Here is a 21831-nt window from a genome sequence, read left to right as displayed (position 1 = left end):
AGTCGCCCAGCATGATTAACGGGGTGGGACTGTGGGAGATGAGGCCGAGGAGGTGATCAATATCCTCGTAGAAGGAACGAAGGGGGCCAGGAGGACGCTAAATAATAAGCAAAGATATGGCATGCGGGGAGTTAAAGATTTTGTGCATGAACTCGAAAGAGGGGAGGACAGGGGGAGGGGAGGGGAGGGACAGGGAGAAGAAAGACAGTTGGGGAAAAAAGAGCAGGCCCATGCCTCCACCACGGCCTGAGGATTGAGGGACATGGGAGGAGGAGGAGGAGGAGGAAGAGGAGGAGGAGGAAGAAGTGAGGGTCGCTGAAACAGAAGTATTGTGTGGGGGAATCCAGGTTTCGTTGATACAGAGGAAGTGAAGGTTGAGGCGTAAGAATAGGTCAAGGACTGCAGTGGTTTTGTTGCAGATTGATCTGGTGTTCCAGAGGACGACATTGATGAAGTTGGGTTGTGTGCAAGCTAGTTGCTCGTAAATGAGGTTGTGACATAAATTGATGTGTTGGGGTGGTGAGTAGGTTGGGAGTCAGGGGGTGAAGGAAAGTTAGAGGAGGTGATGGCCATGATGACAAGACAGAGAGTGAAGATGGGGGTGGGTGGGTAGAGTAAAGGGGGGGAAGAAAAGGGAAAAGGGGTGGGATTTGAGGGAGGTGTGATGCATAACAGGGAACGCAGGCCTAAGAGAGTGCGGAGACAAGAAGGGGTGACTAGAGAGATGAAGTGTGTAGCAAGGGGGCGTGGCTTGGGCAGCCATGGAGTAGGACGTGCTTCCCGTGCAGCTCCGGAGGATCCGACAGATGATCCGTGAAAACTACCTTTAAAAACGCGCCACTGGTTCCAGAATTGATCACACATGCACGGGAACGTGTGTGCTGCTCACTGTATAAAGACCGAGAGAATCGTAAGCGGGATTGTGGAGGAACTGCTCGGCGAACGATGTTCGGTCCATTGTCACACAAGATGGCCGACGACAAAGGAAACGAAACTAGAGCACTCGAAGAGGACGAATAGAGGCGGCGGCCACGGGGAAAGAATGACGATGACGGAATGGAGACGGAGCGAAACCCCTGTGGTGGTGAGCCTTGGGTCGCGAAGGCTTGGGTGCTGACCCGGGCGCCAGGAGGCCGAGGGCAGCAGAGGTGTGAAAAGACAGGCCGCACCACGACAGGCACGAGAAGCGCTCGGCATTGATGAACAACTAGCAGCGGCGAGAGGCGGCGGATGTCGCGACTGCTTGAAGATCACCACAACAGCCGATAAGAGTGAAAAAGACGGTTGGGGAGACACGCGGACGCTGAATCGTTATAGAGGCGCCCAACGAAGGCCGGAAAATGTCGGCGCGAGGGGCCGTGGGCAAGAATAAGAACCAACCAACCCACAATGGATATTTTTGCTAAAACACAAGTCTCCTGCGGCCATCGCACCCAAAGGCCCGATGGCACCAGCTGAGGGCACCACAGCGGCTGATAATCCATCAGATTTTGGAGGCCATTACGGTGCTGGAAGACTCTTGGGGGGGAAGGGGGGTTGCGATGTTGGACCTGCGCACTTCCCTGGAGGCTAAAATTGAAGCAGTGGGCATTGAAGTCTCCCTGCTGAGACGAGATGTCAGGGGGCTGGCGGAACGTACAAGCAGCCTGGAAGGTGCGATGAAAACTAACACGGACACCAGCACCGACAATGCAAAAGAGATCCATGTCCTTAAGCAACAGGTGGCCAACTTGGAGTCTCGAGCAGAAGAAGCGGAAGGGAGAGCGAGGAGAAACAATATCCGCGTGGTGGGTTTGCCGGAGGGTGAAGAGGGCCAGGACCCGACTGATTACATCGAGAACTTCCTCCTACAAGGAATTGGGGCCGGCACACTCTCGCAGGGATTTGTAGTGGAGCGCGCACACAGAGCCCTTATGAGGAAGCTGAGACCAGGGGCCCCTCCACGAGCGATAATCGCCAAAATATTGAACTACAAAGACCGTGAGAAAATACTCGAGTACTTCCGACAAGGCGTACAATAGAAGGGCCTCGAGCATCATCACGGCGTACCCAGATTATACTATGCTGGTCCAAAGGCAACGGTACAGCTATGTAACCATCAAAAGAAGGCTGCGGGCGGCTGGGATAAAATATATGCTTCTGTACCTTGCTTAATTGAAGGTGGTGCACAAGAGCAAAATGCATTTTTCTGACACTCCAGAAGAAGCAACCACATGACTGGATCTGCAGGGCTGCCCGGAACAAGACACTGAAGGGACCCAAGATGGACGCGATAAGTGACTGGGATATGGTATGCATACTGTTATGGCGGCGTGTGAACATCCCAGGGGCGCAGTGTTATGGAGAATTCTCTGTGTAGGCTGAATTTCCTAACCTAGTGAGTCCCCCAGCAGCTTTGCTGGATTTCTGGAGTTTGTTTTTTTCTCCTGCCAAGAGTGAGACTCTTTTTCTCCCACTCTTAGACATGATTTATGGTGTTCCTTTGACTGTTAATGTTTTTATCGGCTATGGGGTCCTTTACTCCATAGGGTCTCATGTGTTTTTACTATGTGTGTTACACAGCATCCTCCGTGCAGTGACACAGGGGTGTCATAGTGACACCCCACCATAGACTCCATACCCTGGGACTGACTGTCTCCCAGGGCATGTAAAGTCACCATTTGGCTTTACTAGTTCCAAATTATGAACAGAAACCAGTACAAACCATCATATTGTGGACGTACTGGTCGGGGCAATTCGATTGCCCCGGGGTCTGTTAGTCGAGGGGGCACGTCTCCGTCCCCCCTGATCGAGTTTTGGCTGGTGGCAGTGGATACTACTTTTTATATTCGACCGCGAATATATCTTAATGGGATTTTTCCATTGTTCGAGGCTACCAACTTTAATTATTTAATTCTCATAGCCTCAAACATACCGCCAGTTTATTTATTTAATATTAATTTGCCGTTTTTTTGCCAGAACTCGATTCTAAAATGGCGTTTGTGTTCTCTTCTGTGACTCCAACCCAAGTCGAGCACTTTGTTCGACTTTTTGGAGGGCGTCTCCACAGAAGCCTCCAAATGTGGTGCCACGGGGGTGTGGGAGGGGGTTTAGGCACTCTGGACTGAGTTACCTTGATAACTCAAGTCGCACTCTTGTGTGATTGGCCCGGCCGGCTCACCACTTAGCATGTTTGATTGACAGCTAGGCTGAGTGAATGGGGGTGTGCTGCATAAAAGCAGGGCTTTGGGGACTGGAACTTCAGAAGTCGCCACAGGACCTGAGAATCCGACGAGGGGGAAACTGAGCCGACCTGCTACGACGACACCACCGGTGGAGCCCTGCGGTACCGACTCACCACTTCCCGACGACGGAGAAGATCTCCCGGCTGGAGAGTCTTCTTCCCCCTAACTGGTGGGCACAACGAGTTTACCTTCTTTTTCTCTCATCCCAGAATGTCTTGTGGTCGAATTGCCCGTGCCAAGCACCCCAGCAACCGGATAGCCACTTACCACTGGACTGCGAATAAAAGGACCGCTCCTTTTTGACCTGAACTCCGCGGCTGTTTTCTTCCCTGGCAGTGCAACGGACTCCTGTCTTCCTCCCCGACGAGATCCTCTCTTCCCCCGGACGTAGCACCGGCTTGCATCCGCTGCCAGGATCAACTGCCCCCGCTGGAGTATTCTCGCCACTTTAAGGTACCGTGTCCGCCAGGCCTCCCTTTCTAAAGATTGCTACAACGTAATAATAATCCCTTAACCTTCTGGACTGGGCTGGCCGGCTTGACCATCTAACTGGTCCCTTTCTTTTGGGTCAACTCTTTCTGAACCTTTTCGAGACTTTTGTGCACTTTTCAACCGTGTGACCTTGGACACATTTCGTTCTGATCCTCTAAAAGTGGTTCCGGCTTTCTGAACTCTAACTTCACGTTTTGACTCTGCCTTCCTCTCTTGCTGTGTTCGTTTGAAAGTGTTGGGATCTGTTTCAATTTATGTTCTGCCTTTCCCTCCCTTTTAAACCGAATTATTAGAGTGCCATCTACGTTAAGCGCTCACCGCTGTCTGAAAATAAGTGGGGCTTTACTTAAGACTGGTCTAATATTCTTTTAAGGGAGTGTATATCTTTTAGTGACCGTGTTTTTGAACTGCTTAATATTAGTGCCTGTGTGTTTTTATTAGATGTGGTTTTAAATAAATAATTATATCTTTTACACCAAGCTCTGGTCAGTGTTTGCTTGTTCCACTTTGTTCTTTTGACCTATTGTGAATACTCTGTATACTGCCTAAATCTTCTTGAGGGAAGTCTGACTGCTCAGCCACAGCTACCAAGTGAATCTGTGTGGTACAGACTGCTACCAAGTGGGTTTACTGCCAAACACCTGTAGTCTTAAATCTTTTGCAGTGGTCCCAGAGGGAACTGCACAGGTTTCTGCCTAACACGCAGGCTAAGAACAATGGATGCGGCTGTAGGAGGCTGATACTCGATAAAATACCGCTGATTGTAATGGACTTGATGGACTGGAATATAGTGGCGGGTACATATATTTAATTTGTATAGCAATATGTAGTTATCCGATGTGCTATAGGAGCAGCAGGGCGAAAGCACCCTACCCCCCGAATTGTAGTTGTAGTAGGTTGGCCACTAGGGCGGCCTCACCCTGCGGAGCTTCGAGTACAGGCGATAGCCAGAAAGAGCTAGATGCGGGGGAGCCTGAGATCCAGGGATGGAGCTGGGCAACAGTTGTGGGGTGTGATTTTGGGGAAGGGACGGGAAGCGGGAGGGAGGGGGAGTGGGAAGTTTGGTGTGTTTTTGGTTAAAGGGAATTTAGAATGGGATGCGAGCCTATACAGACTGGATTGGAATTCAAAGTCAAACTGCACCTGTAGGAGAGGGAATGGGACTAGAACAGGCCATGGGAGACCTTACAATACTCGCATGGAATGTGCGTGGGCTTAATAGTTACTAAAAAGGAACAAGGTTATATTGTATCTGCGTAGGCAGAAAATAGATATTGCATTGCTGCAGGAAACCCACCTTACACGTGAGAGGATGGATATGATTGCGGGAAAGTGGAAGGGGGTGTTGGTTGGCTCATCATACTCTGCCTACGCAAGGGGAGTACTTATATGGGTGGCGCCACATGTCCCGTTTCAGCGATTGCAAGTGGTGGCTGAGACAGACGGGAGGATGGTTATGCTGAGGGGACTGGTGGAGAACAGGGAGATAAGTATTGTTAACACGTATGCCCCGAACCAGAACACAGCGGCGTACATTAGGACATTGAGTGCGAACCTGAGCGCATGTGTAGGAAGCGCGGTGATCTGGGGAGGGGACTTCAACTGCGTATTGAACCCGAGGGAGGACAGATAGGATGGGAAATTGGATAGACCGGCCCCTGCAGCTAGGGCGCTACAGACATTGCTTGTTAACTTTGGGTTGGAAGATGCATGGAGAGTGTGGCACCCCCAGGAAAGGCAATATTCACATTATTCTGCCCCACAGCAGTTATCAACGAGGCTGGATTATGTCTTCGCATCACCTGAAATGATAGCAGAGATTGCACACCGAGTATAGGGCCAGGGTCCTCTCGGACCACTCGCCCCTGATTCTTGCGTGGCAATACTGCCCCCCGAGAGCGAGGATCCCGACATGGCACCTACGAGTGGAGGCGTTGCGGGACCCCTTCTTTAGAGAGGATCTGAGGGAGGAGATGGTAAACTATTTTGAAACAAATACTGGGAGCGTGGACTCTGCAGGAACACTATGGGAGGCCTTCAAAGTTGTCATGAGTGGGGCGGCCATAGCGAAATCCAAGGGCCTGCAAGGTGGGGTTTCGACTGAACTGCAGGAGACGGATGTAAAATTGGAAGAGGCCTTAAAGGCCGGAGACGATACAGCGGAGAAGCTAGACTTGATACTAAGGTTACAGCAAAAATGTGTGGAATATTGGGAGAAATTGTGTAACCTTAATTATAAAAAAAAATATATAGAGACACAGCATGCGGGAGGTGATAAACCGGGGAGACTTTTGGCGTGGTTATATAAGAGTGAGACCCCCAGAGCCACAATCGGAACTATAGAGGGAGCAGACGGTTGAGTAGAGGACACCTAGGAGGGAGTTAATCAAGCGTTTGTGGATTATTATAAAGTATAATACGGAGAAGAGGTGGAAAGTAGCCGTGCAATGAAAGAAGAAACGCTTGAGGATATGGGGCTGCCCAAGATAAGCGAGGAGGGGAGAGAGGAATTGGACACCCAGATTACCCTGGAAGAATTGGGGGAGGTGGTGAGGCAGCTGCCTACTAGTAAAACCCGAGGGACAGGTGGGGCTCCCAAGCAAATTTTACAAAGTATACATAGAAGAGGTCCTCCCCCCCGCTGCTAGAGATGATAAACAAAGTGTTTTGAGATGGGTCGCTTACCGGAGTCACAGAGAGGCTGTCATAGTACCTCTCCCTAAACCTAATAAACCTGGGCGCAACTGTGGTTCCTTTAGACCCGTGTCAATGCTGAATCAAGACGGCAAGATATTAACTGCTGTCCTAGTGAATAGACTAAAGAGGGTCATTAGCCCGTTTGATCCGGATGTATTAATTTACTATGTCCCCCATAGAAACATTACCAATAATCATAAGCGACTCCAGAGAATCATTGAGTTTGGCAGAGAAAGCGATGAGGAAATGGCAATCGTGTCCTTGGATGCGATCAAGGCCTTCGACTCCGTCAAGTGGCCATGGCTGCTGGTGGCCCTGAAGCACTACAGGTTAGGGCCTGGATATGTAAGGTGGGCGAAACTTTTGTATAGCGAACCGCTGGCGTTTCTTCGTTCATTGCACGGCTACTTTCCCCCCGCTGGCTAGAGTTAAGACAGGATCTGTCATATCAGAGAGGTGGCAGCTCAGCAGGGGTACTAGACAGGGATACCCGTGGTCTCCTATGCTCTACATACTGGCCCTGGAACCTCTGGCGATTTATCTGGGGCAGCAATATGACACCATAGGCATCGAGGTGAAAGGGGAGCGGCATTTGATCACCCTATATGCAGATGACATGCTGCTGTACGTGCGATTCCCAGGAGAAAACCTCCAGTACATTCTGGAAGTGCTCGGGAGATACTTTTATTTATTTATTTTTTACATTTGTATAGCGCACTGCAGCCCAAAGGCATTGAGGCGCTTGTTACAAGAAGGGGTACATAAACAAGATTGCATAGGAGGCAGTGGTTACTTAGTTACAGCATATTGGCAGGTTACAGACAAGTAGCAGTTTAGACAAATAGCGTTGTTTTGATGGCTTTGCGGAACGATAAGTGGGAGTCAATTCCCCTGATGTGCGCTGGTAGGGCATTCCAGTGGGTAGCTTTAATAGCGGGGAAGCTGGACCCGCCTGCACGTACTCTGCGTGTTATGGGTTTGGTGATCATGTTGGTATAGGCAAGTCTGGATGGCCTTGCGGAGGTGGGCATGGTAACCCGCTGAGCCAAGTATCGGGGGGGCCAGATCATGGAGGCATTTGTGTGTGAGGGAAAGGGTTTTGAATATGATTCTTTGTTTTACGGGAAGCCAGTGGACTTTTCTCCTCAGGTCTGAAATGTGGTCCCTTCTGGGGAATCCTGTAGCGGCCCTAAGGGCATTGTTCTGGACAAGTTGTAGTTTAGCAATGTTTTTACCTGAAGTCTCTCCAAGGAGAGCATTGCAGTAGTCAATCCTCGAGCCGATAATAGCCCTGGCAATGGTGAGGCAGTTCTGTGTAGTTAAGTACGGTCTTGCTGCATTGAGCAGTTTAGCGTAATAGGTGGATGATGAAGCAATGGCGTTGACCTGCCTGTTCATGTTGGAATTAGAGTCTAAGTAGACTCCCAGGGTTTTAACTGTGTGGGACACTGCTATGGGTATATTGTCGATGATGAATGAGCAGTATTTATTGTCAAGGTTACCCACGATGGCGGGTGAGCCGATCAGCAGAAGCTCTGTTTTATCGCTGTTGAGACAGAGCCAGTTTTCTGCCATCAAAGCTTGGATGGTGCTATAGATGGAATTAAGTGTGGCCTTGTCTGCTTCGTAGTCGCCCATGAGTGGAATGAGCACCTGGGTGTCATCAGCATAACTGGTGTATGAGATGCCCAGTGAGTCAAGAAGGTCTCGTGAAGAGGTTATAGAGTGTGGGCGCGATGCAGGATCCCTGCCGCACTCCACAAGTGATATGACTTGGTGAGGCACAAGCTGAGTCGGAGAATACTTTCATGGCCCTTTCCTGCAGAAAGGAGGTAATCCATTCACAGGCTTTGGGAGAGAAATTGGCTGCAATGGAAAGGTGGTTGCATAGGGTATTATGGTCCACAAGGTCAAAGGCGGCCGATAAATCTAGGAGCAGCAGGAGCGCTGGTTTGCCGGCGTCTCTGATGTCATCCATCTGATTTTTTTAGGTCGCTTTAGGTAGATACGAGGTGCTGTCTGGCATAGCGGTGAAACCCCAGAAGTCTAGCTTGTTCCCATTGGGGGGGGGGTACATAGGGATTCCAGTGGAGAGGTTACCGGTATTGCAGGTACCGTAGGCGGTTAGTACTTTTCGGTACCTGGGGATAGACGTATATCACACCGTGGAGGAAGAGCATAGGTGTAATACAGAAGTAGCATCAAGAAAATTGAGAAGAGCATGCAGTTTTGGGCAAAGCCGCCTTTGGCGATGATGGGGCAGTGAGCAATACTAAAGATGGTGGTCCTGCCGAGACTCCTACACTACTTCGGGAATATACCGTACCCGATTCCTAAAATGTTCTTCACCAAACTGAATAGCATGTGTAGGGACTTTGTGGCATGGCACGCGAAACAGAGTGGCTGTGACGCTCACCTGACTCTCACGGAGGCGCTGGCCTGGTTCGCGCTGCTGTGACCTCTTCTAAGGTGATGCGCAGGGTTCAGAAGACGGACTGGACCGGGCTCCCAAATCTGGCTTGTCTGGCTCGCAGAAGTATCCTTCTTAGGGTCTGGAAGGACGAGCTCTCCATCCTGCTTCTGATGCAGGGGCGCGTTGGTATCCAGTTACTTCACTGGATTTTCGGATTAGTGAGAACCAAACTTGCTTGGCTTCCAGGTAAGTTTTTTGATAAGAGGTTCCCCTTGTGTCCATGCATTAATGTACTAATGCTAGTGTCTTTTTCCCCATAGGGGCCGGGGTACAGAATGTCGGGGAACAGGCACCGACCCGAGATGAGAGGTGAAATCCTTGTAGAAATCAGGTAAGTCTTTAATGAGCTTTTTTTGGTAATGTCTTTTCATTCGCTCATTAACGCTGATGTCTCTTTTTCCCCTTAGGGGCCGGGGTCCGGAAATGCCAGGATGCGGCGCGGACCCGAAATGAAGAGGGAACGAATCAACTGGTAAGTCTTAACATGGAGATTTAGCTTTCCTTATTCCCTTCTCTCTCTCACCTTTTGTTCTGGTCTTTTTCTCCCTAGGCGCTGGGGCGTGACTGCAAATCCGGATGATCGCTGCTGAACATGGAGGCGCCCTGAAAAGGTGAGAGGAATGCGGCGCTGCAGCGATCGACGCGATGAGCTTTTAAATAAGTATTCCTTTTCAGGATTGTCGGCGAGATGTCTCTGGGATGCGGATTTAGCAGGTAAGGACTTTTCCTTCTTCTGTTCTCTTCTTCTCTTCCTTTGCAGGTGATCCAGGATGCTGGCAGGCGTGGCAGAAGTCAGAATGCAGGAGCAGACACGGTGAGCGTCCAGCTGCTAGATGCAGAACAACGCGAAGCACGTGTGGCTGTTCGGGTGGGGTTTAAATAGCCTTGGAAGAAGTTCCAGGTATGTATCCTTCCCCGACCACGCCCGGATGGTAAATTAGTCCCACAGGGTAAGTAGTTTCTTTCAGGCCTCAAGGTGGCCAGGATCCTGCAGCATGGTCTGCATCAGGTAAGTGCACCCAAGCACTCCCATAATGAGCCTGGCGCCTATGGCAACAGGACACTGTCCAAAGGGCCCCTATATGGGGTTGCTGGGTCCTTCCTTGGGGACTGGATGTCCGCTTTCGGGGACGTAGGGCTTGAACCGGCTCCCTGGGAGCGGGCATCATGACAGTGGCGTTATGGAAGCTTCAGAACTTCCATGACAAAGGAGGAATAAAGCTGCCCAACTATGAGGCGTATTATGTGGCAAGCCAGTTGCAGTATGTCGCCAAATGGCTCTCTGATGAAGAGACCTCTGAACTTAGGCTGTTTGGGCGAGAATGTGCACCCTTTTATTTGAGAGATGATGTGGGTACCCAGGACGGAAATGGTGGGGCGCCCTAAAATGATGCTACTGGTGTGGAAGGTGTGGTGCAGGGCATGCCAAATGATGGAGGACCCGTCCCCATGCTCACCGCAGATACCACTGGTTGTATTGACGGGGGCAGACGCTCAGCTGCGAATGATACTCCGGACCCACTGGGAACCGGCTGGGGTGGCAACGATGGGTGATGTTTGGCAGGAGGGCTCAAGTATAACTTTTGAGGGGCTGCGGGAAGAAACTGGGTTGCACGAAGGCCAGTACATCACGTATCACAGAGTGGTACAGAGGATTAAGAGAACATGGCCTGAAACTGTGTTGGAGGAAGAATTAGATGCCACCATAGACATGATATATGACATAGCTGAGGGGGGGCCACGAGATTTCCAGACTGTATGAGATGTTGATGTCTAAAGTGGGGAAGGAGGTCACGCAGTTGAGACTGGACTGGGAAATGGAGGTCGGTGCCCCAATGGGGGATGGGATGTGGGAACAGGCGCAAGGGTATCATAAAAAGGTGTCCAGAAACGCGAGGCTGAAACAGATACAGCTGTACATAAAACACAGGGCTTATATGACGCCTTGGAGTATATCGAGGTTCGAAAATGCAGGACGGCAAGCATGCCCCAAGTGTGATGAGGAGAACGTGGGCATGGTGCATATGTTCTGGTCATGCCCGATCATAGAGAGATTCTGGAGGGGAGTGAAAGAGAAACTAGAAGAAAGAGGGGTTAAGATAGTAGTGGATACGGTGTGGGTCTGTCTGCTGGGGGGGGGGGGGGTTCCCCAGATGACAGAAGCCCAGGCATGTAAGTAAGCTGATGGACCTGGCTTATGTGCTCGGAAAAAGGATTGCCATGGGATGGAAGTCATGCCATGTGCCGAAGATAGAGGTGTGGTGGAAAGACTTGCAAAAATGGGCAGAAGCCGAAAGCATGGAGGAGGAGGAGGATTAAGAGGAGGAGGAGGAGGATTAAGAGGAGGAGGAGGATTAAGAGGAGGAGGAGGATTAAGAAAAGTGTAATGAAACTGTTGGAACAAGCATTGTTTGTAAAATTCAATAAAATCTTTTAAAAAAGTCTTGTAGCAAGTAGAGTAAGGTTAAAGTGAGAGACTGGCAGGCCACTTGTAGTGGAGGTCACTGGTAAGTGAAGTGGCAGGCCACTTAGTGTTTGAGGATAGAAGGGGGGAGGTCAGAGGTAGTGGGCAAGCAAGGCCCTGGATGGTAGAGCAGGTTAACAGCAGTCTGAAATGGTTGCGTGCCGATGTGGGTCGGAAGCAACAAGACCCAGCCCTTCCAGCCAAGGACAGCATACAGCACAGACTAGGAGATGGAGGCAGCAAGGCGCAGACCGAAAGGCAGGGTCACTGAAGAAATGACGAGAGTCAGCGGTGGGCAGACAGACTCCATGCCGAGATGGGTGATGGTGAGGGGAGCCAGCTGCACACAGCGGAGAGGAAAGATGAAGCTGTCCAGAAGGAGCACCGGTACTGCCGCGAGCACTGTGAGGTCTGGGCTGAAGGGGATGGATGTAGCCAGGCGCAGTCCCATAGGCAGAGTCACAAAAGAAATGGCGAGGATAGTCAGCGGTGGGCAGACAGACTCAATGCCGAGATGGGTGATGGTGAGAGCAGCCAGCTGCATGCAGCTGAGAGGAAGGATAAAGCCATCTAGAAGGAGCCCCGGTACTGCCGCAGGTACAGTGAGGTTAGGGCTGAAGAGCAGATGAGATGTTGCCGGGAGGCGCCAATGGGCCGAAGTGTGTCGGTGGTAGCAGGACCCAGCGTGCCTAGATATAGCCGGGCAACGGTGGTGGCCACAGGATGTCCTCCAGGGGGAGTCACTGCAGAAGGGCCAGCAATAGTGGAGAGGAGAAGAGGCTGTCGGGCGGAAAGAAGTGGAAGTGCAGAAAAGTGCTTTGGACTGAAGTCACAGGCAGAGCCGCAATACCGCCGGGGGTTAGGAGGAGCAGGACCCAATCGTTGTAATCACGGGGGGGGGCAGCCAAGGAAGGCAGGCAGAGCCCAACATCGCTGGTCAAGAGGAACAGGACCCAGTTGCATGCAATCACGGAGGTCCGCCAAGGAAGACAGTAGCAAGTTGCAGCTGCGCTGGAGAGGCAGACAGGAGCAGAGCCAGCAGACTCAGAGGCGGAGAACAGTTGTGGACTGCAGCTGGGAAGACTTGGTCCGATTGATAGCAGGAGCAGTAGAGAAGGTCTTAAAGAAGAGAAGTGGAGATCGCCATCTTGCCGCCTAAGAGGCGGGAGCGGAGCAGAGACAGAGTGGTGTTCTAGTCGAGTAAGGGTGTGAGTGCACTTAGGATGGTGATCCAGAGAAGCAGGAAGTTATCCAAAGCAGAATAGTGCAGGGTAGGAGAGTAAATTGTGAATAATGCTCTCCGAACGCTTGAATCAGCCCGAGGAAAGGGAGACGGCGGGTCAGGCGACCGATGCTTGAGCGCCTCCTGGTGGACTATAACTGTTATAGTCCTAGTGTGGACATAACATTGTGCAGGTATGGTTGTGTGCAGAGTGATTGGAGTGAGATTGGAATTGGAGTCCACAATGGTTTTTGAATGATATGTTAAAATCCAAAATGTACTATGGGAGTTTTAAAAAAAATACTCTGCTAGTTTTATTAACATTTTTGAGGGATTTTCAGGGTAATGGTGTTTAGCACCTATGGACTTAAAATGAACTGTCATAGGAAATATGCTCTCTGATATGAAATTAAATCATTATGGAATGAGTTGCTATTATAATATATTACATGAACTAATAAATGCCAAATCATTTGGGGTGTCTGTCAAGCATTTCAGTGTATATGATTCATGGAATGTATATTAGCATATATATGTATTCTGTTGTGGTGGCTGGTTGATATATTGAGTGATGAATAGTATGCTTTGTAGGTGTTGGCATGGGCATTACGGTTGGTACTGATAGAAATGTACGTACTGAGTCAGGAAGAAATGCAGCATAGGATAGATGGCTCTTTCAAGTATGTTGAATATGTTAAAGGTGGCTTATAGGTAGCACATATTAGCGCACTGTTCCATTGACTTGTTTTGTTTACCTGAGCGCTATTATGGCACAACGTTCATGCATTTTACAAGGAAGTGAAATTAAATATCACTTTATGTAATGGGAAAACCTAAGTACACATTTACATGTGCAGTTGGAATGAATGTATTGGATTTATAATAATTGTGTGTACCATTTGTATGGTGTGAGAATGAATGTTTACAGTTTTTGCATGTTAGTGATTTTGATTTGTGTATGGTCTGGATGTGAACTAGCACAGTCATCAGTATGGTTTTACTGCTCCTGGTTGGGAAGGTGCAGCATGGACAGAAGTAGAGATTTGTACAGCTACATGTGTCGATATTGATTTTCCTTTTGTTTCAGCGGTACATGGTACTCGGCCATTTTGGTGTTGACCTGCATGTGCTGATAATTTTGTGACACATGTAAATGTGTTTACGAGTTTATTTTGTGTGATATTTTTAAGTATTCATGAATGTGGAATCTATGGTAATGGAGAGGTAGCATTGGAATGATATTGTGAAATGTGTATTAAGACACGTGGATATGTATTGATTAAATGTATTTGAATTAATGTTGTGGTATGTTTTTCTTGGTGAACGGTTTTGAGAATCTGATGCATGGTGTGTGTGATGCAAGAAGTGGACGTTTTCTTTTCTCCAGGAATATTATTTTTCAAGGAATGTTTGTTGTGCACTATTAGGATTGTGCATGTGTATGCAGATTTATGGATGGAAATGTATATGTGCTGGTTTAATGAAATGTGCGTCGCACTAATGGGAGTGTGTAGGGTGCATTCATATTAGTACAGACCAATGCATGTTGGTACATATTAGCGCACACCAATTTATGTTGTGCACAATTAGTCAAATGAAACATGTTCAGTGAATTGCTAACTGATTTTTGGATTTCTCAAATATGAGATTGTAATATAAACCTTCGAAAGTGTTGATAATTTTTGAGTATTTGCAGGGTAGAAGTGTGTAGCACTTAATAACTCTTAAGAAACCACCTGCTGGTGGCGGTTTGATCAATTTGAGAAATGAAATGTTTGAAGTAGTGAAACCCAATTTAATTTTTAAGCCCTCTGTGATATATAGAGAATGGGCTAATATATATATTGATTGATATTGAAGCAATGACATATGACACTGTATGTTCATGAGGAGTCGTAATGAAATGTGAGGTGTCATGAAATGTTAAGATATGATATTGTGTAATGGGCAAATTTCAGGTGTTATGGAGTTAAGCCATGAAGTGATGACTGGTGTAATGAAGTCCATAGTTGTTGCAATAAGTGCATATTTAATTTGATGGATTTAAAGCCCAATGAGATGAAAATCCCTATTTGTTGTGTACGTATGGGCGTGTGTATAAAATGTCATCCCTGAAGCGGAGTATGGATGTAGATTAATGCGGATGATGTGTATGAACCGGTGAGTATTGCAAAGAGAGGGGGTTGGACTCTGGCTGCCTCTTCCTCTGAGACACTCACAGGTGTCGCGCTAGCATACATGAGACCAAGTCTCCGTTAGTAAGACTTGTGATTTTTTTGTAATAGAACCCCACAACAATTTTTCACAGGTGCTTTAAGAATTTTTATTTGGGACACACCCCAAAGGATTTTTTAAAAAAACATAGACAAACTAAAAGTCCATTGTCACAAATTGTATTTTCATTATATTGTATCGGCATATAATGTCAACAACACTTAGTCATTAATACAACAAGGTAATCAAATGCAATATTATTGTACATGCACTGAGAAGGAGTCGACACTTAGATGTGTTTCCAGCTATATAACAACGCAGATGTAGATGGTGGGTTGTTCTATAGCTTTCCTCAGGACTGTGAAATCGGGTAGTCTTGTGTGTGTTTCTCTGACCAAGCTGTGGATGAGGAACAAGAAAAAAGGGGGGGACATGTGTTGTTTTAAAAGGGTTCTATAGAATAAGAAACTAAAAAGCATGATGCTAAGCTCAGACATACCTGTCTTCAACAGTATTTTGTCTCAGGGCAGGATGGTGCGTAGGGAATGGCGAATCCGAGTATGGCGAGTCCTCCAGACTCAGGCCCCTCTATAAAACACAAAGAGGATCCCCCCTTTCCCTTCCTTATAAACCGGTGAGTATTGGCCATCATTGGTGCTCATCTGTTTAAGTGAATACATTCAGGTTTTCTTTAAGATCTTCACACTTGAACAGTAGTCTGATCAACTTTCTGTCATGGTGTTTCTTTCACATGCTGTTGCTATTCAGCTGCTGTGTTTGCAGGTGCTGTGTCTTGTTTGCATCTTTTCCTTTCTTTGCTACTTTTCAATGTTCTCTTCGGGGTAGTAGGAGTATGTGTGGATGGTGAGAATGGTGGTGTTGAATGTGGTCATATGTGCTGACAGTCATTTGAATGTTAGTTGTGTTTCTTGAGTGGTTGCGATTGTGCTGCGGGTGTGGTAGGCCTGAGTGTCTGGGTGGCAGACAGGGTGGAAGGTGCATACGTTTAGATGGTGGTTGAGTGTGGTTCTGATATGGTTTGTGCTTCCAGGTGGCCGCTGTAAGACCCGGGAGCGGCAGTCCCGGGTAAGTGGCGGTTTAAGTGTTTTAGGGTGGATGAAGAATGTTAGATACGTGAATGTGGAATACGCCATGAGGGGATTGCAATGTGGTTGGGTTGTAGGGTTGTTTTGTGATGTGCTTTATGTAGTAGTTTGGCGAGCCTGGTCAATGATTCTTGCTTGTGTGTTTCGTAAGGAGAGAGGATGTGTAGTATGCGTCTTGTATTGTGTGCATCAATGCAGGTCGTAGAATGTGATGAGGTAGCCTGGAACCTCACAGGCCATCAAGGTTCCAGGACTGACAGGGACTCCGGATGGGAGATTTGACTAGAGAGGATGTATATTACCTAGCTCCTGCCTGCCTTTTCTTAGCTTGCCCTGAAACTTAATAAAGGCACTTTCCTTTTGTACCTACCTGCCTCCAGCATCATCTCTACATACCTGTACTTGCTGCCAGACCCCCAATACTACAATAGGATACTAGGAAGGGCTCACAAAGAGCCTGCATGTACCCAACAACCATTTTAGGCCGCCCTAATCAGAGTTCCTTGAAACTAAATGGCAAAGGATAAGAATTTTAAACATCTATTTAGTTACCCCAATGGCTACCCTAAAGGTACATTGGGCTACTAATGCAGTAGTTTAAATTGCACCCCCGGTGAAGCCAAAACTAAATATTAACTGCTACCAACCTTCTCCCCAAAACTAATGTAGGGCGGTTGTTCAAATCACCCCCATGCCAAAGTAGATACTGAAGTCACCCCTGTCCTAGGAACCAGATCAGCTACCACAGGACTATATACAAACAAATGGTTTAGTGGTAGTGGCGGCTTCAGCAGAGGTCTGGCTAACAACCAAAATAAATCGAAAACCTAAAAACCAAATGTGGGGGAGGGAGGGCTAAATAGTAGTGGCCCCCTAAAATGAGACTGCATTGGCTAATGACTTCATTGACTAATGCTGGCTAGATTACCACTGTTTGTTGCCTTTATTATTTATTAATTGCTATTTATCTGTTTCTCCTCTGCTTCGCACTTTCCACCTCTCCCCCTTCCATGCACTTTCCCCTCCCCCCTCTCCCATGCACTTGCGTGTTCTCAATGTCACTGGGCCTAGTAAGATCGCTGGTTTGTTCTCCCCTGTTTCCCCTCCCTCGCCTTGTCGCGCTCTGAAACACTTGTGTACGAGCGCAATAGAAATAAAATATCAATCAATCAAAAAAATGGTTTTCTGCATTACCCAAACCTGTAGGGCCGAAAGAGGACTAGGGATACAGTAGTGACTACAGCGAGTAACCTTAACTTTCTCCATAATGGGTAGCTTCCTTATAATCCTGAACAACACTTGCTCACTTAATAGTAAATTGTGAGATTTCATAATATCCAAAGGTGTCCTTCTCTTATTTGAATGAAAAGGTTGAAGACTGCCTGACAGTACACCCCATTGATTGCTTTCTAAGTCCTTATACTCTTAGAGACCGATGTCTGCATTGTATGTGTTTCCTAAATTGCTGTTTTTTTTTCTTTTAATACAATATTGGATAAATGGTCTATTTTGAATTCTCTTTTTCTAAGAGCTGTTTGTTTTGTTGAACTATGTTCCGATTCCAGCTAACCTGCAGAGATATTCTTTTGTTTGATTATAATTGAGAATACCCATCATAGACCACTGCGATTACAAGTAACTCTTCCTACTCTTTCTTGTCTAAGGTACACCGGAAGCTTTCCTTCCCATGAAGGAGCGCCCACCAGAAGAAGTGGCAGCCAGGCTTGCTGAACAAGACAAAAAGGAACAGGAGAACACAGGATGTATGATGCAATCTAATATCATTTTCTTAACTATACATTGATTTCTAGTTTGTAGTAGCACATACAGAGGTGGAAAATTTCACCAAATTAGAAGCCACAAGACTATACCACATCATCCTTTTCCAATGTCCCAATATTGTCTGTCCTTCGCCATCAAGTATCTCAATATCATTTCAGCCTGCATCATGCTCAATTACTTTATTTTAAGCTTTCTTTGAGGAGTAGTAAGTAGACTTGCTGCTTCTAAAAGAAGTAATTGCCTGAGGTTATTTCTTGCTCTGGGTGTTTTCATTAAACTGATTTTCTGCCTGTTATTTGTATCCAAATATGCCTCTGCTGGAGCACGGTTTCAATAATGCATAGTGTCACAGATGGCCTGAAGAACAAACCAACTCCCGGATAAGGTTCAAGGGTCTTTATTTTGATTTTTAAATGGCATGTTGAAGGTCCCCCTCTTGTAACGTATGGATTGGAAATCCCACACTAACCCAGACTTCCTTGACCCCGGATTAGTGGTAGTGATCGGTAACCCCTACTATCTAAAAGCTATTTAGCTTTCAATGATGACCTAGAGGCAACCACATTATTTATCTAGTATCCCTTAGGGAAATAGTGTTCCTATCCAGCAACTTTACCAACTTTACCTAAGGTATGATTTTATGGGTTATACCATCCAGACACACAGGTCTTCCTCCTCTCTGGTTCCTCTCCGCACTAATGTTTCAGGCTATATCTCTGCTGCTCTCACCTCCCTCCAATCGCCTCCTACTTACTCCACCCACTGTCTCTCCTCTCTGCCTGGTTCTTCCTCTTGGCCCTCCGATGTTGCTTTCTCTCTAGCCTACCTCCACCCGTCGATCTGATTTCCTACTACCCTCCCAATGTTTACCCCCCTTTGCAATCTGCAGCCACTCCTACGCCAACACTACTACTTCTTCTATGCCCCCACACAACTACTCCCTACTACTGAGTCATCCTTTCACTCACTCCCTACCCTCAGATTTGCATTAACATTCTCAATACAGCACCACTTTCTCTTGCCAGCCTATACTTCACCTTTTTCTAGAAATGGCTTTTTCATTATGCCACTTTTCATTATGCCACAACATCCTTGATCCTTTATTTTTTTGATTTCTTTTTTACAAGGTCTATTCTTTTCTGCATGCATTACCTCCAGATTTGAGGGGTTGTGCCTCGTTGGATCGTTTTTAAGCGTGCTTTGAAGACCCACCTACTCACCTGAGCTATTGCTTAAATCCTTTCTGCCTTGCCATTCTGAGGGGTCAGTAATGCAAGACGGACAAACTGCTTGTGATTTTCTCAGTGTTAGAAATTTTTTTAATAACAAAGAGCAAATAAACCCGAACAAAATCCACTCTAACAGGGATTTCCCTGCATAGTCTAAGTTCTAAGGGGATTTCTCCTAGCATACACAACTGGCCCTCATACTAAAACAAAACATTCAAAGTAAATTATAAACAACATACATAAGAGATTACCAAACAACCAGTGACTTGGATGAGCTTTACCTTTCCTGGGTAGATCCCTTTCCCAGGATTGTCGAAAGTCAATCTCTGCAAGTGTTCATAAAGAAAAGGAAAGTCTTGAATCGGTTCTAAAAGAAACAAACGTTCATCTAAACAAAAATCCACTGGTAACAGTTCTTTCGCTTTCTGTTGGAAAGTTCCCCTTCCAAAAGAAAACCACACCAATTGTAATCCTGGATATCCTCTTTCCAGGATGTTATTGCCAGAGTTCAAAGATGAAAGGACCCCTTCTGCTTCAGCAACTGTCTGCGTTTATAACCTCTTTGATATAACTTGTCAGGATGTTTCTTCTTAGGGTGTTGCTTTCCTCTTGTCAACTCTCTTCTACTGCCGTTACTGTGGGGACAGGCTCCTTTGCTCCACAGCATGCCACTGCTTCAACCACCTTTAATACAGCATTCACTGACGGTATTATTGACATCCACAGTTCTGATGGATCTGCTTCAACTTGGTACTTTATGATTGTTAGGCAATTTAAAGACAGGTAGGCAAGGCACTATTGATTCCTATGTTATCAGAAAAGGTCAGCCTCTTTGCTTCTTCTGTCTTACTGCCACCAATATAATCTGCCTTTGCTTCCAGACTGCTTCTCTCTCAGCTTCAACAGTCTCATCATTAGATTGTTGACTCCATGATTCTTACAAGCACCCAGCTCCATTCACACCTTGGTTCCTGTAGCTACCCTGAAGCTGTATTGCCACTCTTCCATCTTTGGATAATTTTGTCACACTTGTATTAGAGTACACTGGACTTTAAACAACTTTAGAATACAGGTGGTTAGATTTCAATAGGTCTGGTTTCACTATAGAAAGGATGTGCCTACAGTCTTGGGCAATGTTTGCTTGTCTCTTTAATTCAGCAACTTCAGCATGGGGTCTGGCATGGATTCACATGCTGATGAATATTTCCTGTCGTCAGGCTGGGAATCTTCAATAAAGAAAAAATAAGTGTTGGTTTAGTTTCTGAATTGTCTTTCTACTAATAACCAATCACTGGTCTCTGGGACATACTGCCCCCAGCCAATGACTCCCCTCTACCTAAGCATCTCCTCTGGCAGCCATCTTCAGATTTTTACTGCACGTTCAAGTGTTGGGAGTCCTCGTGCTTAGCTCTCAGGCTTTTACTGCGTGTTGCATTTTTTTCAAAGAGTTTACTCTCATTTTTCGGTCAATTCGAGCCTCAAGCTCCACCGATTCATCTTCCAATTAATGGGGACCCGTTTCAGAAATTTCTACGCCCCTCAATTTTTCGTTGCATTTCACTTCTTGGAAGATTTCAGAAGATCTTTGAGGCCTACCCTGCGTGGACATGGCCCAGGACAAAAAGGAGACTCAACGCCCGTTGGATCCAAGCTGTTTAGGATCTACCCAGGATGCTACAGAACGTCTTCAAGGAAGATGAGCTCTCCCGGTGTCTCTACTGCCTGCACTCCAACAAGTCGCACGTGGAGGAGGACTGTACGTTCTGCAAGAACATGTCCGTCCGGACCATGAAAGACCGTCATAAACGACTCGCTGACTGGCTGGAGGCCAAGAGCCTGGCAGCTGGTGAGAAGAAGTCTGAGCAGTCTTCTAAGACTTTTGAGGGCGCTCTGGCGACAGGGGCCCAACAGAAGGCAAAGCACTGCTATTCCGCGGGCACTGGGAGCGCTGTTGGTTCGGGCTCACCGGCTACCAGGCCGGGCGCAATGTCACTGACGCAGTCAACCACGAGCCAACGCTCCGGCTCTGTGAAAAAGAAGTCGGAGAACCCGGGTAAGCTTCGGGAGAAGCCCCGGCTGAGCCCGACGGAGAAAGCCAAGGGGGAGCGAGGCGGTGACCCTCCCCCCACGCTGAAGGCCTCAGACGTGCCTAAGGTTGTGAAGGCCCAGATTCACCCAGCTAAGGCCCCGATTGAGGGAGTCTTGGCATGCCTGGCAAAGCCCGCGGAGGCGACCCCAGTGGAGACGGCCTCCAGGCCTAGAGTTTCCCTGTCATCCCAGAGGGAATCGTCTTTCCAACCGATCGAAAAGACCCTTGTGAACCTCTGGGCCAAGAAGGGGGAGGGGGGGTGCCGTAGGCCTAGCGGACTACGATACCTCATCGGAGGACGAGCTGTCGGTCATCAAGGCAGTCCTGGACAAGAGGTTTGACGAGGTCAGGGCCTGCAGGAAGGATCCCGACGAGGCGGATGTGGAGAGCGAAGGTGGAGCCGATGGAGAACGGCAGGTTGAGGAACCGGGGGAGCCTCTGCCGACACTCCCATCGCAACCAATGCCAACACCGTCTGACAGGTCGGAAGACCTCTTGCTGGCACTGCAAACCTTGTGCACAGAGATAAGGACAAGGTTGCCCTTACCGTCGGCGGACGATCCAGCGGCACCTGGACCGTCAGGGAGTCCTCCAACCAAGCGGAGGCGAGTCCATCCACCTTCACCTTTCCATCCTTCACCTCCATCCCCTCGGCCGAGGGATCAGACGGAGACTGAGATGGCGTGGACGGACGACGACGGCGGAGACGATGGAACAGATCTCCCATCGCCCCCTCCCCGGCCTTCCCCTCCTGACGAAATTGGCTTGGTTCACGCCATGATCGCCAAGGTCTCTGAGCTTTTCCAGCTATGCCCCGAAGAGCAGAAGGGATTCCTTTA

At 47.8% G+C, this 21831-nt stretch overlaps 1 protein-coding gene across 1 annotated transcript in view; it reads left to right on the top strand.

Moving 5' to 3' along the window:
* The window catches only part of IMMT (inner membrane mitochondrial protein), a 946894-nt gene that overhangs the window by 270134 nt on the left and 654929 nt on the right, over window positions 1-21831 (top strand). The window contains exon 6 of the mRNA XM_069632176.1: window positions 17557-17655. Within this exon, the coding sequence (XP_069488277.1) occupies window positions 17557-17655 (99 nt within the window). The remainder of the gene's footprint in view (window positions 1-17556; window positions 17656-21831) is intronic.

This window comes from Ambystoma mexicanum, chromosome 6q, assembly GCF_040938575.1.
Source record: "Ambystoma mexicanum isolate Mex_15411 chromosome 6q, UKY_AmexF1_1, whole genome shotgun sequence".
Taxonomy (NCBI): Eukaryota; Metazoa; Chordata; class Amphibia; order Caudata; family Ambystomatidae; genus Ambystoma; species Ambystoma mexicanum.
Note: the sequence above shows the minus strand (reverse complement) of the source record. Positions and strands in the feature narration are given on the sequence as shown.